This window comes from Stylophora pistillata, chromosome 7 (genome assembly GCF_964205215.1).
Source record: "Stylophora pistillata chromosome 7, jaStyPist1.2, whole genome shotgun sequence".
In the NCBI taxonomy this organism is placed as follows: Eukaryota; Metazoa; Cnidaria; class Anthozoa; order Scleractinia; family Pocilloporidae; genus Stylophora; species Stylophora pistillata.
The window spans coordinates 3,953,596-3,967,698 of record NC_142525.1 but is presented as its reverse complement, the minus strand read 5'-3'; the positions used below and the strand labels follow the sequence as shown (position 1 = coordinate 3,967,698).

General features: G+C 39.5%; 3 protein-coding genes across 5 annotated transcripts; 1 reads left to right on the top strand and 2 right to left on the bottom strand.

The window, feature by feature from the left end:
• Positions 1–1,150: 1,150 nt before the first annotated feature.
• Positions 1,151–4,944, bottom strand: LOC111339119 (thialysine N-epsilon-acetyltransferase). Of its 2 annotated transcripts, none has more exons than XM_088727471.1 (5): positions 4,334–4,944; positions 4,146–4,200; positions 3,255–3,452; positions 2,308–2,348; positions 1,151–1,973 (listed from the first exon to the last, which is right to left on the bottom strand). In XM_088727471.1, exons 1-5 carry the CDS (start codon positions 4,481–4,483, stop codon positions 1,806–1,808), a joined length of 612 nt encoding a protein of 203 aa, XP_088583597.1. In that variant the 5' UTR covers positions 4,484–4,944; the 3' UTR covers positions 1,151–1,805. The 2 variants fall into 2 exon arrangements, with proteins under 2 accessions (XP_088583597.1, XP_088583598.1); XM_088727472.1 differs by having other exon boundaries at positions 4,340–4,944.
• Positions 4,945–5,400: 456 nt separating this feature from the next.
• Positions 5,401–9,375, bottom strand: LOC148726257 (thialysine N-epsilon-acetyltransferase-like). 2 transcript variants are annotated; one of them, XM_088727474.1, is made up of 5 exons: positions 9,181–9,375; positions 8,989–9,043; positions 7,714–7,911; positions 6,562–6,602; positions 5,401–6,213 (listed from the first exon to the last, which is right to left on the bottom strand). In XM_088727474.1, exons 1-5 carry the CDS (start codon positions 9,238–9,240, stop codon positions 6,049–6,051), a joined length of 519 nt encoding a protein of 172 aa, XP_088583600.1. In that variant the 5' UTR covers positions 9,241–9,375; the 3' UTR covers positions 5,401–6,048. The 2 variants fall into 2 exon arrangements, with proteins under 2 accessions (XP_088583600.1, XP_088583599.1); XM_088727473.1 differs by having other exon boundaries at positions 9,175–9,374.
• A 2,513-nt stretch (positions 9,376–11,888) lies between these two features.
• LOC111339097 (uncharacterized) lies at positions 11,889–13,903 on the top strand. The gene is made up of 2 exons (XM_022945682.2): positions 11,889–11,926; positions 13,141–13,903. Exons 1-2 carry the CDS (start codon positions 11,889–11,891, stop codon positions 13,901–13,903), a joined length of 801 nt encoding a protein of 266 aa, XP_022801417.1.
• The last annotated feature ends 200 nt before the right edge of the window (positions 13,904–14,103 follow it).

Here is a 14,103-nt window from a genome sequence, read left to right as displayed (position 1 = left end):
AGCTTTATTTCTAAATTATTTTTCTAAAAATATCCCGCAGCAGTTTTTAAATTAGCCAGGTACCATTTTCGCGTTATTTGCACTCCATATAGTCAATACTGTCTATGGAAAATTGAACAATTTTGGTTGTCTCCGTCACGTATTGACAACTCCCAATTATGAAGTAATTCGTCGTATTCGACCAAACCTCGAAACCTGCCGACCCGAAAATTAATGCACGACCAGTTCAAATGGAGCGTTTGAATCAGAAAGTACGAGCAAGCCAAAAAAAATACAAAAAAAAAGCTGTGCAACAAAGCAGTTGCTGTTGGGAAATTCACTGCAAGAAATTTCCTTGTTAGTGAAGATGTCCGCACATTTTACGATCGCAGCATCACTTTTGTTTAAAGAAATAATCGAGATTCAAAATTAAAACATTTACAACAAATAAACATTAAAATAGATTCGTTTGGAGAAAACATGATTTGCCAAGGTAGTCAATGAAAGGTTTCTTATTGACATATTCAAATGGCATTGATTAATACCGAAAGAAAAAGAGGAAACTTTACAGCTGGTTTTGTTTCATGATTTCCATTTCAAAGCAAAGCGCTGAGAACAAACAGACAAAAAATTAAATACACAATAAAATATATTTGCGAGGAAGAGGAGAAACTCAGAGTGGTCCATGATTAGTTGATATCGTTTTGATTGTGAATACAGTACCGACTGAACCATTGGACTGGACTGACGAGACGTGGAAAACACCAAAAACCTAGGTTCTACTTAAAATTATTCCCGTTGCTCTTTTAGATGTAGCCTCAAGAGACAAGTGCTTTCGTCGTTAATTCATGAGAGAAATCGATGCATAAATTGCAATCGTATGTTAAATAAGCCGGTTTTTTTTCCCATGTTTCGCAGCTGGTATTCAATGGTGTTTCCTTATTCCAAAGTATGAGTTCTAGAAAAAAAAATCATCTCTTCCCTCTGGAAAGGCCACGGGTTTAAATCATTCTTAAAATTGTGAATGACAAATCGTCCCACCAAAAAATAATTTCAACTGACAACAAAAACCAGCCGCAGATTTGTTAGTTTCCCAGGAAATTGTGGTGCTATGTCAATCATGGTGGAGGAGGGTACGGCACGCACACACACAAATAGACAGCAACTTAAGCACACTGAAAACATGAAATATATGTCTCCAAATAAACTGCTATGACCTTCAGCCAACAATTAAAGTATGTAAGTACAAGTTACTGGTGGACAGAACTTTCTTTCCATGCAATGTTCACATATATAATCAAAACATTGTCAGCAAATCTGGGAAAATTGTTCAATCTTTTTCTTTCATAAAATTTAAAAATCAATTTCAATTTCTGAGCTACCTACCCCTCCCTTCTAATCCAACAACAGTCAACTGATAACAATTTAGGGTTAATGTTGGGTTGGGGGGAGGGGTGGGTGTGCAGTTGCTCAGATACTGAGTCAGACACAGATTCAAATTTTTTAATCATGTAAGTGCAGCGGCAGTTCATCTCGTCACAAAATCTTGAATGGTCCAATGAGAGAACAGCTTTTTGCACAAGTAGTGGATTGTTCATCCACTTTTCAACTCATAATTTTTCAAAATCTACCACCAGAGAATTTTACAAGCATACTGGTATAGGTGTACCAAGACTGCACTCTAAGAAAAACTGAAGGGAGCCCAGTGCTCTGAAACTTTGAAATACAGGGTGCTCAGCATATGTTTTTATATGAAAAAACTGTCACCCAAGAGCAAAGTAAGGTGCCAGGGGCCACCCGGTGTTGCTAGGCCACAGTCCTGTGTACTATAAACGTTCCTTGCCAGCAAATTCCAGCAAACTTTGTCCGGTTAGGCGATACAGACGCCATTCATCTAAGCACACTGCTCCAAGTTTGTCATAGAAATCTGTTGCAATTTTGTTCCAATGAAGAACATTCCAGTCAACTCTGGCACAACCTTTCTCCACAGCTACCTGAAATAATGAGAAAAAATAATTGGTGGTACGTATCTTTACACCACTATACAGGTACCTCATTTGATCAATGTCACAACAACAGTATACATGGACAACAGAAACAAGAACAATTTAATTCTACACAAAGGAAGTCCTATGTGTGCATCATCAACTCTTGCACTCTAGCTCTCATTTTACAACATGAGATCTGTCAAACTACTCTTGCACATGCATGGTATGATCCACTTAATTATCCTATTCTCTCCTAACAATCACCAAATGAGAATGTGAACCTTGGAAACTTAACTGATTTTACCAAAACAGGAGATTTATAAAAAAATTTTCTACCTACCCCAGCCACTTTCCTCAACATCTCTTTCCCGATTCCTTTCCCTGTCAATAAAACCAAATTTAATACATCTAAGGGTGATAACCGCCGCCTGGTTAGCTCAATTGGGAGAGCGCCGGACTGCTGTGCGGGAGGTCGAGAGTTCAATACCGGCCGGACCAACACTCAGGGTCTTAAAATTAACTGAGAAGAATATGCTTCCTTTCTTTAACATCAAGAAATGGTTAGATATTCTAGTCTTCTCGGATAGGGACGAATAAATGGAGGTCCCGTCTCCTGCAGGGTTAGGGGCAGGAGACGTTAATTTCCCACGCACGAGATTACTGTGTGATGGATGTCCTCCCCTGGGGTGGGTTGGGTGGGTATACAGCGCTTTGGACAATTAGTGGATTTTAGCGCTATATAAATAAAATTATTATTATTATTATTATTATTATTATTATTATAATTACCAGGAAAAAAATGCCCTATGATGCTCTAACTCTACCAGTGGCCCATGCTCAGACTCTCTTATATATGTCATGGCAAAAAGAATAAAATTAAAAAATTAAAATTGCTGTGAGAGTAACTTATATGGTGACCTGTGTATGTCTATTATAAGCTAAGCTGTATGGTACTTACGGTCTCATTCACAGTTAAGAAAGATAAGAATTTAGAAGGAATGTCATCTTGTCTGTCTGTCTATTCCCATACTGTTTTTAATTCTAAATATTAGTCACAAGCTTTAAAGGGTTCTACACCTTCAAATATGATTGCTATGCATTTTGAAGAAAAGTGGTGACCTGTCTGAGATGTGACTCATAAAGTGATCATTTGAAAAAAATCCCCTTTCCTTTGTTTTGAAAAAACTTTATGACTCTGAAACTGGTGATCTAGAAGACCCTAGGCATTATACCAGAAATAAAAAAATTATGCAAGTAACAAGCAACCAACTTGATCAAAGAGTTCACCTCTAAAAGCTGGGTCAACATAAAGGTCTTCCAGATATAGAGATCGCCCTTCCCACGTAGAATAGATGTTGAAAAATAATGCATAACCAACTGCCTTTTTTTCCGGTAGACTGCAGTTCTTTTCTTCATTGAGGTTCACTTCTTCTGCCATCAGACAGCTGAACCATGGCGTCTCTCCGAATCCATCCCTCCGCATTTCTACAAAATAGACAGAATTTGCAGCATCTTCGAAACCTCTTTGTTTCTGTTAAATAATACAATAGCATTTGTTCTATGAAAGATCACAGATGTGGTCAAAATGTGATAAGAACCAAAAAAAAGGGGCTCACGAGACCCAGCTAAATGTGTCAGTGATGGTTCTTACCACATTTCAATGTCTTCTGTGATATTTTACTTTACAGACCCACGGCAATATACTGTTGATGATGATGGCATCTGTGTGTCTATTCTCTAATTGATCTTAAGTGGGAACTAATTAAAATGCTTGTTTGTATAATCTGTAGTGGATGATTCTTGTTTACCTCTTTACACCCTAACAACATTTCCCGTAGTACTCCCAAGGAGAGTTCCTTCTACAACAAGGCTGTTCTCTAAGGAAAATTGAATGGAGCCCAGTACTTTGAAACCGTGAAATCTAGGGTGGCCAGCATATGCTTTGTAAGAAAAGACTAAAATTCCTGAGTCACCCAAGAGCAATAGTAAGGTGACAGGGGGTCACCAGGTGCTGCTGGACCACAGCCTTGCTACAATCAAAGGTTCATAGGTTGAAGATCATTTCCTTGATTCCCATGCTCATGATAAATGATTTAACAACATTGTTGTTGGGAGAAATTAGATGCTGGTCAACCTCATTGTTAATTAGGTTAACACTGTGCAACATGTAGATTTTACCTTCCTCTGTAAGTTTCACTCGTGATTCAGGTTCCTTCTCAAACACAGCTAAATCCTACAATATTAGAAGAAGCTTATGAGATAATTTTACTTTGTTCTAAAGAAAACCTAAGTGTAAAGCTTTAACATACCACTGATATCGGGTTCTATTCCCCTTCAACACATCAAATTCTTCGATTTCTTGTTACCTTTACCATTCGCAAAATGTCTGGAACATCCTCGGCTGTCGCCATACGCACAAGCCAATTTGCCATACTTGAGTCACGAGCAACACCAAAAATGCGAAGAATACCTACTTTACAAACTGGAAAAACTTGATCGTTGGCAAAATGTTTCATGAGACTCAAAATCACTTGGAATTTAGCGGTGAAAATGTTATTAGTTCCCAGGTTTTCTCGTGGAAAGATGGCAATACCCAATATTCTCGGACTGGAGCCAATGCGCCTTTTTTCTTCGACTCTTCAAAAAACATCAAATTTCGTCGAAATCTTACGAGCTCAAAATTATAACCCGATTCGAAAACAGAGGCCAGTCATCCAAAAACGAAAAAAAAAATAAAAAAAGAGAAATAAATGGAAGAAAATGTAGCCTTTAGGCCAGCGCTCAAGATCTTTCCGACAATATCTGAGGCGCGAGGAAGATTTTAGAAGGGGAGGGGTGGGGGGGTTACATGATTGTCAGGAGGAAACGAAAAGGAAGTCAGTCCCTGCTGACGTAGTATACAATCTTAACATGTGTACACTGAAACTAAGGGGTTCTAAAAAAAAAAAAAAGAACTTCTGCTGCGTCAGATGCGAAAAAAAAAAAAAAAAAAAAAGGAAAACACCAAAAAACCGCTCTTTAGAAGTGGCCAAAAAGTATATGGAAACGTTTCCTTGACTAATGCGGCAGAACGAAACCCCGCGGAAAGGGTGACCAACTAGTTATATTACTAATCACACAGGAAAATCAATGAATGTAGTGATATTTTACAGAGAGTTGGAAAATAAAATAACATGAAGTGAGAAAAAAGAAAGTGGTCAAACATAAGAGTGATCGACCTGGAATGATTATGACTAATTTTCCCGCGCAACGCTTAAATAATCTGAAACTTTCATGATGCCACGCGAACCTCTTCAACGTGCCATCAGAATATTGATCACTGACTAATTCGTTCCCATGTCACTGAAACGTCAAAAATTACATTACAGGCAGTCCATAGAAAAATCAAGTCTTCTATGGTCCAAGAGAGAACTGTGTTTTGGTCATCCAGTACTTACTTCTAGACAGATAGTTTATTTATCCACACGCTTGAGAGCATTTAGCATACTCGTTTACAATGCACACGTGCAAGTACAAAATAACTGACAGGGTTTTTGTTAAGAGCCGATAACCGGTTATTTTTACCAGCTGTTCAACTAAATGTTACCGGGTATTTCACTAAGACCCGGGACTGAAATATTTACTGAAGTTATCTAACGATTTTTTCAATTTTTTTTTTTGGGAAAAATATCTCATTTCTTCTTCCCACCAATGTTGTGAAGATATCTATCACATGTTACCGGTTTGAAAATACACCAAATGTTAAAGAAATCCTGCTTTTTTGACCACATTCGTCCCACGCAGTCACCTCGTAAAATGACCTCTGCCATGTTTTCCATTCCATTCTTCTCACGGCCAAGCGAAAAGGCCCAGCATTTGTTGAGAAACTCATGGTTGGCAACATAGCATCCACACGTGGCTGAAAACCTACCCCTAGGCCTCGGTGGGAGCCCGCACACCCCAGCATGGGAAAAGGTAACAAAGTTACCTGCTATTTCTTATTTTTTACCTCCTATGAAAAACTTTAGCAAGAACCCTGACTGATAATCTTTCCAAATCTACCACCAGAGAATTTTACAAGCCTACTGGTATACTTGTACTATTAACGCTCCTTGCCAGCAAATTCCAGCAAACTTTGTCCCGTTAGGCGATACAGATGCAATTCATCTAAGCACACTGCTCCAAGTTTGTCATAGAAATCTATTGCAATTTTGTTCCAATGAAGAACATTCCAGTCAACTCGGGCACAACCCTTCTCAAGAGCTATCTGAAATAATAAGAAAAAAATAACTGGTGGTGTTTATCTTTACACCACTATACAAGTACCTCATTTGAACAATGTCACAACAACACTATACATGAACAACAGAAACAAGAAAAATTTAATTCTACTCAAAGGAATTTAGTCCTATGTGCACATCTTCAACTATTGCACTCTAGCTCTCATTTTACAACATAAAGTCTGTCAAACTACTCTAGCACATGCACAGTATGATCCCCTTAATTTTGCTATTCTCTCGTGACAATAACCAAATGAGGATGTGAAGCTTGGAAACTTGGCTTCCTACATTTTACAAAAACAGGAGAAAAATTTATAAAAAACTTTTCTACCTACCCCAGCCACTTTCCTCAACATCTCTTTCCCAATTCCTTTTCCTGTCAACAAAACGAAATTGAATATACCAAGGGTGATAATTATCAGGTAAAAAATGCCCTATGATGCTGTACCTCTACCAGCAACCCATGCTCAGACTCCTTTATGTATGTCATGGCAAAACGAATAAATACGTATGATGCACGATCCTCTCAGTAGAGAGCGCTATTTATGCAATAGCGAAAATCAGACCTGAAAAAAAAAAATCAGGCCTGTACAGGATTCGAACCACTGACCTCTGCGATACTAGAGCAGCGCTCTACCAATTGAGCTAACAAGCCAACTGGGAGCAGGCCGTGAAGTTGATTCGTAATAAACCGGTGATGATAAATCAGATACAATGAATATATGAAGTTCATATATTTTGAACTGCGGTATTAGATACATATGATGCATGATCCTCGCAGTAGAGAGCGCTATTTATGCAATAGCGAAAATCAGACCTGAAAAAAATCAGGCCTGTATGGGATTCGAACCACTGACCTCTGCGATACTAGTGGCTTGTTAGCTCAATTGGTAGAGCACTGCCCTAATATCGCAGAGGTCAGTGGTTCAAATCCCGTACAGGCCTGATTTTTTTCAGGTCTGATTTTTGTTATTGCATAAACAGCGCTCTCTACTGCGAAGATCGTGCATCATACGTATCTAATACCGCAGTTCAAAATATATGAACTTCATATATTCATTGTAAAACGAATAAAGTTTAAAAATTAAAATTCCTGTGAGAGTAACCTATCTAGTGACCTGTGTATATCTATTATAAGCTATGCTATATGGTGGTTATGGTCTCATTCACAGTTAAGAAAGATAAACATTTACAAGGAATGTCATCTCATCTATCTGACTATTCCAATACTGTTTTTAATTCTAAATAGTAGTCCCAAGCTTTAAAGGGTTCTACACCTTCAAATATGATTGCTATGCATTTTGAAGAAAAGTGGTGACCTGTCTGAGATGTGACTCATGAACTGATCATTTGAAAAAAATCCCCTTTCCTTTCCTTCCAAAAAATTTTGTGACTCCAAAACTGCTGAACTAAAAGACCCTAGGCATTATACCAGAAATAAAAAAATTATGCAAGTAAAAAGCAACCAATTTGATCAAAGAGTTCACCTCTAAAAGCTGGGTCAACATAAAGGTCTTGCAGAAATAGAGATTGCCCATCCCACGTAGAATAGATGTTGAAAAATAATGCATAACCAACTGCCTTTTTCTTTGGTAGACTGCAGTTCTTTTCTTCATTGAGGTTCACTTCTTCTGCCATCAGACAGCTGAACCATGGCGTCTCTCCGAATCCATCCCTTTGGATTTCTACAAAATCGACAGAATTTGTAGCATCTTGAAACTTCTTTGTTGTTCTTAATTTAAAATACATTAGCATTTGTTCCGTGAAAGATCACAGATGTGGTCAAAATGTGATAGGAACAAAAAAAGTGGCTCACAAGGCTCAGCCAAATGTGTCACTGATACTCTTATCATATTTCCATTTCTTCTGTGATCTTTTATTTTACAGACCCAAGGCAATATGCAGTCTATTTATTTTATAAGATAAGAAAGCAATATGTTCTTGATGATGATGTCATCTATATGTCTGTCCTTCAATTGATCATAAGTAGGAACCAATTAAAATGCCTGTTTGTATAATCTGTACTGGATGATTCTTGTTTACCTCTTTAAACCCCAACATTAGTATGCATATTCTACATACTGTTTTCTTTACATTTCCATTAGTACTCTCAAGGAGAGTTCCTTCTACAACAAGGCAGTGCTCTGAAACCGTGAAATCCAGGGTACCAAGCATAAGCTTTGTATGAAAAAACTAAACCGCCTCCCGGTTAGCTCAATGGATAGAGCGCTGGACTGTAGTGCGGGAGGTCGAGGGTTCGAGCCCTGGCCGGACCAACACTCAAGGTCTTAAAATAATTGAGAAGAATTTGCTACCTTTCTATAACATCAAGAAATGGTTAGATATTCTAGTCTTCTCGGATAGGGACGAATAAATGGAGGTCCCGTCTCCTGCAGGGTTGGGGCAGGAGACGTTAATTTCCCACACACGAGATTACTGTGTGATGGATGTCCTCCCCTGGGGTGGGATGGGTGGGTTAGGACAGCAGGTCCACATCAGCTATTACAGCTGCCAAATTAATCAACCTGCTAAAACAAATAAATAAATGATGATAATGATGAGAAATAGTAAGGTGCCAGGGGTCACCAGGTGCAGCTAGACCACAGCCTTGCTACAATCAAAGTTTCATAGGTTGAAGATCATTTCCTTGATTCCCATGCTCATGATAAATGATTCAACAGCATTATTGTTAGGAGAAATTAGATGCTGGTCACCAACCTCATTGTTTATTTGGTTAACACTGTGCAACATGTAGATTTTACCTTCCTCTGTAAGTTTCACTCGTGATTCAGGTCCCTTCTCAAACACAGCTAAATCCTACAATATAAGAAGAAGCTCATGAGATAATTTCACTTTGTTCTAAAGAAAACCTAAGTGTAAAGCTTTAACATATCACTGATCGGGTTCCATTCCCCTTCAACGCATCAAATTCTTCGATTTCTAGTTACCTTTACCATTCGCAAAATGTCTGGAACATCCTCGGCTGTCGCCATACGCACAAGCCAATTTGTCATACTCGATCAGTCACAAGCAACACCAAAAATGCGAAGAATACCTACTTTACAAACTAGAAAACCTTGATAGTTGGCAAAATGTTTCATGAGACTCAAAATCACTTGGAATTTACCGCGGGGAAAAATGTAATTAGTTCCCAGGTTTTCTCGTGCAAAGATGGCAACATTCCAGGACTGGAGCCAATCCTCCTTTTTTTCGTCGACTCTTCAAAAAACATCAAATTTCGTCGAAATCTTACGAGCACAAAATTACAACCCAGTTAGAAAACAGAGGCCAGTCATCGAAAAAAACGAAAAAAAAAAATATATATGTATATAAAAGAAATATAAAATGGAAGAAAGTGTAACCTTTAGGTATATCAGCGCTCAAGATCTTTCCGAAAATATTAGGGACTTTAACAAACCACGAAGGCTACGGCAACGAGAACGTGGAAAAACAATAGATCTAATTAGCAGAACAATTGCCCAGCACGTGCGTTTTAAAACTTTGTACATTTCTTAGCCGTCCTTGGCAGAAACACAACATGAAATTACCAAAATTTGCGTCGTCTGCGAAGCGAAACCGCGGCGGCAAATTGTTTTAATTTACATTTGGAAACCATCGCTTGTTTTATGCGTTATGTTGAGTTTGAGGTCTGGCGCCCTATGAGACGGTAAACACATGCAGCCATTTTCGAAATTCTAACTAAAAGTAGAAACTCATTTTTTCATCGACGTCTTCCATGGCGTTGCCGTCCTGACTGCTTAGGGACTTTAAGCAAACCACGACGGCAACGAGAACTTGGAAAAACAATAGATCTAACTGGCAGAACAATAGCCCAGCACGTGCGCTTTAAAACTTTTTACATTTCTTAGCCGTCCTTTGCAAAACAACAACGTGAAATCACCAAAATCTGCGTCGTCTGCGAAGCGAAACCGCGGCGGCAAATTATTTTAATTTGCATTTGGAACTCAACGCTACTTTTATGCGTTATGTTGAGTTTGAGGTCTCGCGCCCTATGAGACGGTAAACAAATGCAGCCATTTTCGAAATTCTAACTAAAAGTAGAAACTCGTTTTTTAATCGACGTCTTCTGTGGCGTTGCCGTCCTGACTGCTTAAAGTCCCTAATATCTGTGAGGCCGGAGGAAGATTTCAGAAGGGGAGTGGGTGGGGGGGGGGGGGTCACATGGTTGTCAGGGAGAAACGGAGAGGAAATCAGTCGCTGCTGACGTAGTATACAATCTTAAAATGTGTACACTGAAACTGAGGGGTTCTAAAAAAAAAGAACCAGTGCTGCGTCAGATACAAAAAAAAACAAAAACACTAAAAACCACTCTTTAGAAGTGGCCAAAAATATATGGAAACGTACTCCTCACCTAATGCAGCAGCACGAAACCCCGAGGAAAGGGTGACTAACGAAACCCCGAGGGATAGGGTGACTAACGAAACCCCGAGGGAAGGGGTGACTAACGAAACCCCGAGGGAAAGGGTGACTAACGAAACCCCGAGGAAAGGGTGACTAACGAAACCCCGAGGAAAGGGTGACTAGCGAAACCCTGAGGGAAAGGGTGACTAACGAAACCCCGAGGAAAGGGTGACTAACTGGTTACACTAGCTACCAATCACACAGAAAAATCAATGAGTGTAGTGATATTTTACAGAGAGTTGGAAAACAAAATTACATGAAATGAGAAAAAAGAAAGTGGTCAAACATATTTCGTTACCTCCACCGACGCAGCGCCAAACAGTTTCTTTAGAAACTATCAGCCTTTATTCATTTGTATTTTGATTGCTGCAACCACTAACTTTTGTCTTACGAAGGGCTAACGCTCGAAACGTCAGCTTTTATAACCGTAACGGTGGCCAATTTACCATTTCGACTTTGTTGATATATTCAAACATAAGACTGACCGATCTAGAAAGATCATGACCCAATTTTCCCGCGTAGCGCTTAAAAAATCCGAAAATTTAATGATGCCACGCGAACCTCTTCAACGTGCCATCAGAATATTGAACTCTGACTAATTCGTTCCCATGTCACTCAAACGTCAGAAATTACATTTGCCAAGGGGGTGGGGGGGGAATCATTAGCACAAAGTCTAAGGGGAGGATCAGGTAAATTTTATGGTGATACGACCAAACTCCTCCGCACCCCTCCCCCCCCATTCCCCGCCCCTGCTCAGGCGATAATCATTGACTAGTTCCCTAGCGCAATTATTCATGAAAATTTCGCGTCAGCGTTGAGTCGTTCTCTCCAGCGATGAATAAATTCTCGCTGGGAGAAAAGAAGTCGCACTTTTCTACTCCTTTGACGACGGCCATGCGTGCGTATGGTTCAACGTGACGTGGGTATAGTTCAACGTGACGGCAAAACAGCTTTACGTTCAATGGCGACCGAAATCACCTATGCCAATGGATATGTCACATCTTGAAAAAATTTGGTGACATTGTTACATTCATTATGCACAGCAGAACGTGATGGTTTGCAGCTTTCACCAGTGCGCGGTGAATAAAATATCAGTTTGAAGTGGATGATCTTTGCAAAGGTTTTCTTTACATCGTCTGAATTTGTACAATGGTTGCAGCATGCTCGTGTTCAAGTCAAACCTGCCATCCTTTTAAGAAAAAGCTACTCCTAAGGCTCAGTAGCTTAAAAATCCAGAACGATGGATTTCCAAGAATACAATGAAGAAATCACGAAAAGGTATGTTGCGTCAGACACCTTCTTTAACCTTTATTCACCTTCTTTAACTGTTCGCTTTCAGGGCTTAAACGGCGCCTAAGGCCGAACTCAGCAACCCCTAGACAAATCTCATGACAGTAAAGTCTGTTGGGGCCGTTTAGTTTCAGGGTAGTACAAAAATGGAGAAAACTGCTCGATTTTTTCGTGTTGAGAATCGAACGCGTTCATTCGCAAAGCTGTCATTTTTTTTCTTTCATCCGCTGGCAAATTGAAAAAGATTTTGTCTGTACACAGTGTCCATTGCTATGTTTGACTAAAACCGCACAGTAACTAGAAAATGTAGCATTCCTTTTAAAGCTAAAAAAGTCCGACTAGATTGATCTAAGGTTTTCCGTACTTTTTTCGAATTTGCTACACCAATATAAAATACCGAATTAACTTTGCTTAGCAACTCACTCGGTAAGTAGTTTGAAGGAAAAATCTACTCTTTTACAAATTATACTCAAAATGTACTTCTCAATAGATCTGGGATTAAAAAAAATTGCCTTACCAAGCAATTGGATTTTATTATCGTTTTCCAAAGAAGGGTCAAACAGCCACTTTGAATTTTCCGCGGTCGCCATTTTTAACGGTGCGCAATGCACTCTGGGGTGATGACGTGCACGGTTGGTCGGTACACTCGCGGTGTAGTGTTTCATTCTTGTTGATACTAACTTTGGAAATTGTGTGATGTCGTCTGAAGAAAATTCTAATGAAAATGTCACATCTTTTCTTTAATTCCAAGTGGCTGTTAGACCAAAAAAAAAAAAAAAAAAAAAAATCAGATAGTTTGGTAAGGTAATATTTTATGCTAGATCAAACAATTCGGAACACTAAAATTTTCGATGAAATAATTATATCAGCGATTCCATAGATCCCCCAACCTCCCTTACCAGATGCCGCACGTGTTCTGAGCACCGTAAGGGGAGAAAGAGGAGATGTGACACGGCGCTGATCTATCTTTTTTTTTTTTAGTAGAAATAAAAGCATAGGGGGCCATTCCAGGCAAGGAGTGGTCTCGTTCCCAGATCCTACGGTGTAACAGTAAATTAAACCGCTTGACCGTAGCAGGTCTGGATACGAGTTAGGCAAGGTGCTCAAGCACTTTTGAGGAATTTTAAAGTTTCTTACTCACTTGCTTATAGGTTAAATTTAGTAATTTTGTACATTAATTTATTTCCATTTTTCTCCCGAAGATCTTCAAACTGCAATGTGCGAAACACCGATAAGGCACGAAGATTAAATGCCAACATGATCGAGCGAAGGAGAATGCAAAACATAAATTTGGGGTTTACCAGTTTGAAGAGACTGCTTCCACCGACAGAGAAAAAGCAAACAAAGGCTGCTATCTTGCAACAGGCTGTACAGCACATCCTAAGACTTCAGCGAACGGTGGTTCAAGTCAGAGAGAATAACAACATCCTGCGAGAAAACCTGGCGGATGAAAGGAAGCAAAGTCAGTGCTGTAGAAGCCAGTTAAGAATGTTAATGAACGAGAACTACACCAGGAAAAATACTGGAGAGATTGACCCACTCCTCTCTCTTACGGTGCAAGTTAAAGGACAAGAGCTTACTTCTTCACGTGAAGACCCAGGCGACAGTGCGCTCAACCGCTGGTCTTGTTCGCCGCACAGTAACGCAGGGACTACTTACAAAGGCTATTCGGCGGTGGACCTTCCAAGCTGCCATAATCCAAGAAAAAAGGACCTTGATTCTGTAGTGGGAAAGAGATGTGATTCAGACGAGAAAAAAGACCATGGAGGACGTTTGAACCAGTTTGTACGGAATTCAAGACACGATGCACGTGGAGATGAACCCGCGCCTTCGAATCCAGAGGTCAGCGTCGGGAGCTTCCCTTCGACACGTGATACTTCAGATGCAGGAACATCCGGTCACAGGCTTCGGGGGAACAATTTGCATTGCATTCTGGATGCGATAAATCTCATCGAAAAAAAATAACTTAATAAAACATTGCAATGGAAACCTTAAACAGGTCCATGTTCAATTTCTGTAAAACACTTTCCTTGAATTATCAAGGGTTAATTTCGAATGATTATGTTTGTGGAGACTGGCTTCTCCGTGTGATACAAGAGATTATTTTATAGTTTATTGGCAGGCCCAAAGTAACGAACCGTTCAAACTGAGCTAAATTATAGATA

Coding starts and splice junctions, on each gene's coding strand:
- LOC148726257 (XM_088727473.1), bottom strand. CDS start 9,240: ATGACAAATTGGCTTGTGCGTATGGCGACAGCCGAGGATGTTCCAGAC. Junction 9,044..9,174: donor ACATTTTGCGAATGGTAAAG/GTAACTAGAAAT, acceptor CTTATATTGTAG/GATTTAGCTGTGTTTGAGAA. Junction 6,214..6,561: donor TGTTGAGGAAAGTGGCTGGG/GTAGGTAGAAAA, acceptor TTATTATTTCAG/ATAGCTCTTGAGAAGGGTTG.
- LOC111339097 (XM_022945682.2), top strand. CDS start 11,889: ATGGATTTCCAAGAATACAATGAAGAAATCACGAAAAG. Junction 11,927..13,140: donor AATGAAGAAATCACGAAAAG/GTATGTTGCGTC, acceptor TTTCTCCCGAAG/ATCTTCAAACTGCAATGTGC.
- LOC111339119 (XM_088727471.1), bottom strand. CDS start 4,483: ATGAAACATTTTGCCAACGATCAAGTTTTTCCAGTTTGTAAAGTAGGT. Junction 3,453..4,145: donor AGTGAAACTTACAGAGGAAG/GTAAAATCTACA, acceptor TCTATTTTGTAG/AAATGCGGAGGGATGGATTC. Junction 1,974..2,307: donor TGTTGAGGAAAGTGGCTGGG/GTAGGTAGAAAA, acceptor TCATTATTTCAG/GTAGCTGTGGAGAAAGGTTG.